The 2,929-nt window shown below is 36.8% G+C and overlaps 1 protein-coding gene across 1 annotated transcript; it reads left to right on the forward strand.

The window, feature by feature from the left end:
* The first annotated feature begins 717 nt into the window (after nucleotides 1-717).
* LOC131636835 (heat shock 70 kDa protein-like) lies at nucleotides 718-2,576 on the forward strand. The gene has a single exon (XM_058907432.1). The coding sequence runs from the start codon at nucleotides 751-753 to the stop codon at nucleotides 2,560-2,562; it is 1,812 nt and encodes a 603-aa protein (XP_058763415.1). The 5' UTR covers nucleotides 718-750; the 3' UTR covers nucleotides 2,563-2,576.
* The last annotated feature ends 353 nt before the right edge of the window (nucleotides 2,577-2,929 follow it).

Here is a 2,929-nt window from a genome sequence, read left to right on the forward strand (position 1 = left end):
AAAGATACACAGAAACTGATTCACAAAGACATTAAAAGCTCACGTGAATTCCTTTGTTTTTTCTGTGTACAAATAATGACTTTATCAAGAATCTGTGAATTTGAATTATACAATTCCAATACTTGATCAAGTACCCTAGTTAAAGTTATACCATTTTCCAACTTTTCTTCCAAAAGTCTTCTGATAGTAATAATACATTCATTTTTTATGCCTATAAATACTGTTTTACTAATTACATCTGGGGTTTTAAAAAAAGTCGGCGGCTGCGAAAACAGCCGCAACAAAACGATATCGGAATATATTATTCATCGTTTTAAGATAGAGAAAAAAATCGCAAACAAAACTATGTTACGACAGCGAAAAACACCGATACATCCGTGAAACACTGTTATGACTGCAAAACACTGTTACGGATAGAGTTTTAAGAATCTGAAAGTACAAGGAATCAGAATATTTAAGATTCTAAAGTTACTGGAAACAGATTGCTTTTTAACATAAATCAAATTGCTTTACAGTGAGAGTTGACAATCAACTGACAAAGCTAAGAAGAAGAATCACATGTTAATTTTATTGTGCAAGGTTGTGGTTAATTCACACCGCAACGAGAGGTATATGCCAAAATCGCGAAAGCCAATACGGGACTGCCACTGTTTTTTAAAACCCCTATTTATATCCACATTTTCAGTTCACTACACAGAACAACATTTTCTTCTTCTTCTTTTGTTCTCTCCTCTAAAACTCTCAACTGTCATGGCAGCAACAAAAACAAAAGCCATAGGTATCGACCTTGGCACAACCTACAGCTGCGTAGCAGTGTGGCGAAACAATCGTGTTGAGATCATTCCAAACGACCAAGGAAACCGTATCACCCCGTCTTATGTCGCCTTCACTGAAACCGAAAGGTTAATAGGCGATGCTGCCATAAACCAACTGGCCACTAATCCCCACAACACTGTTTTCAATGTCAAACGTTTGATCGGTCGTCGATTCTCCGACCCATCAGTTCAACAAGACATAAATCTTTGGCCTTTTAAGGTTGTCCCAAACAACAAAGACAAACCAATGATTGTGTTTAGTTACAAAGGCGAAGAGAAACGTATTTCACCTCAAGAGATATCTTCCATGGTGTTGTCAAAGTTGAAGGATGATGCTGAAGCTTATTTGTGCCATGAAGTGAAAGATGTTGTGATCACTGTTCCTGCTCACTTCAACAACTCACAGAGACAGGCTACAAAAGATGCAGGGAAAATCGCGGGTTTTAACGTGATGCGGATCATCAATGAGCCTACTGCAGCTTCTATTGCTTATGGTTTTGACAAGATGAACTGGAGAGAAGGTGAGAAGAATGTGCTTGTGTTTGATCTTGGTGGTGGAACTTTTGATGTTTCCCTGGTGACCAATGATGAAGGAATGTTCAAGGTCAAGGCTACACTGGGAGATACTCATTTGGGTGGTGTTGATTTCGATAACAATTTGGTGAACCGTCTTGTCGAACTGTTTCGTAGAAAGTATAACAAGGATTTGAACATCAGTGAAAATTCCAAGGCTTTGGGGAGGTTAAGGTCAGCATGTGAGAAAGCAAAAAGATTACTTTCTTCAACTTCAGTGACAACCATTGAGCTTGATTCTCTATGTGGAGGGATTGATCTACATGTGACTGTTACTAGAGCTTTGTTTGAGGAAATAAACAAAGATTTGTTCAGAAAGTGCATGGAGACTGTGGAAAAGTGTTTGAGTGAGGCAAAGATTAATAAAACCCAAGTTCATGATTTTGTTCTTGTAGGAGGGTCTACTAGAATTCCAAAGATTCAACAACTATTGAAGGAAATGTTCAGAGTCAACGGCGAAATCAAAGAGCCTTGCAAAAGCATTAATCCTGATGAAGCTGTGGCTTATGGTGCAGCAGTTCAAGCAGCGATATTGAATGACGAGGGAGACAAGAAAATCGAAGACTTGTTGTTGTTGGATGTGATGCCTTTTAGTCTTGGTGTTGAGACAGATGATGGTGTCATGTCTGTTTTGATTCCTAAGAATACAATGATCCCTACAAAAAAGGAGAGTGTTTTTTCTACACTCTCTTGTAATCAAGACAGTGTTTTGATCAAAGTGTATGAAGGAGAAGGAGTTAAGACTGAGGATAACATTTTGCTTGGGAAATTTGAGCTACAAGGATTCTCTTCAACATCTAGGAAGGTTCCAAATATCAATGTTTGTTTTGATGTTGATGTGAATGGTATTTTAGAGGTTACTGCTGAAGATAAGACACAAGGGTTGAGAAAGAGGATTACTATCATTAACAAGGAGGGAAGGTTGAGTAGTGAAGAGATGAGGAGGATGGTGAGGGATGGAGAGAGGTATAAGATAGAAGATGAGGAGGTGAGGAAGAGGGTGAAGGCAAAGAACTTGTTTGAGAATTATGTTTATGAAATGAGGGAGAAAGTGAAGAGGCTTGAGAAGGCTGTGGAGGAAACTATTGATTGGTTTGATAGAAATCAATTGGCTGAAATTGATGAGTTTGAGTTCAAGAAACAGGAGTTGGAAAAGAATATGAAGGTTCTTTGATTTTGAGGATTGGTAAAAAGATTTAAGAACAAGTTTAAGTTTAAGTTTGAGAGATTATGAAGTAATGTAAAATAATTTGACATCAACATCAAAGCTTTATTACTCAATTTGCTTGTTTATGAGTTACTCAATTCACATTAGAGTGATAAAATAGCTCTTGCATATTTTTATGCAATGGAAATTAGTGTATGTTTATTTTTAAAAACAAAACAAGAAATTAGTATGTGTAATCATTTTTCTAAGTTGTGTACGTTACTTTATGCCATATGTAGGAGATAGATATTTATTTCGGGATATTATGTTTAAGTATTGTAAAATGAACGAATGGAGCGGAATAGAGTGGAGCGAAGTGAAATAAAATAAAAAT

This window comes from Vicia villosa, unplaced genomic scaffold (assembly GCF_029867415.1).
Source record: "Vicia villosa cultivar HV-30 ecotype Madison, WI unplaced genomic scaffold, Vvil1.0 ctg.001841F_1_1, whole genome shotgun sequence".
In the NCBI taxonomy this organism is placed as follows: Eukaryota; Viridiplantae; Streptophyta; class Magnoliopsida; order Fabales; family Fabaceae; genus Vicia; species Vicia villosa.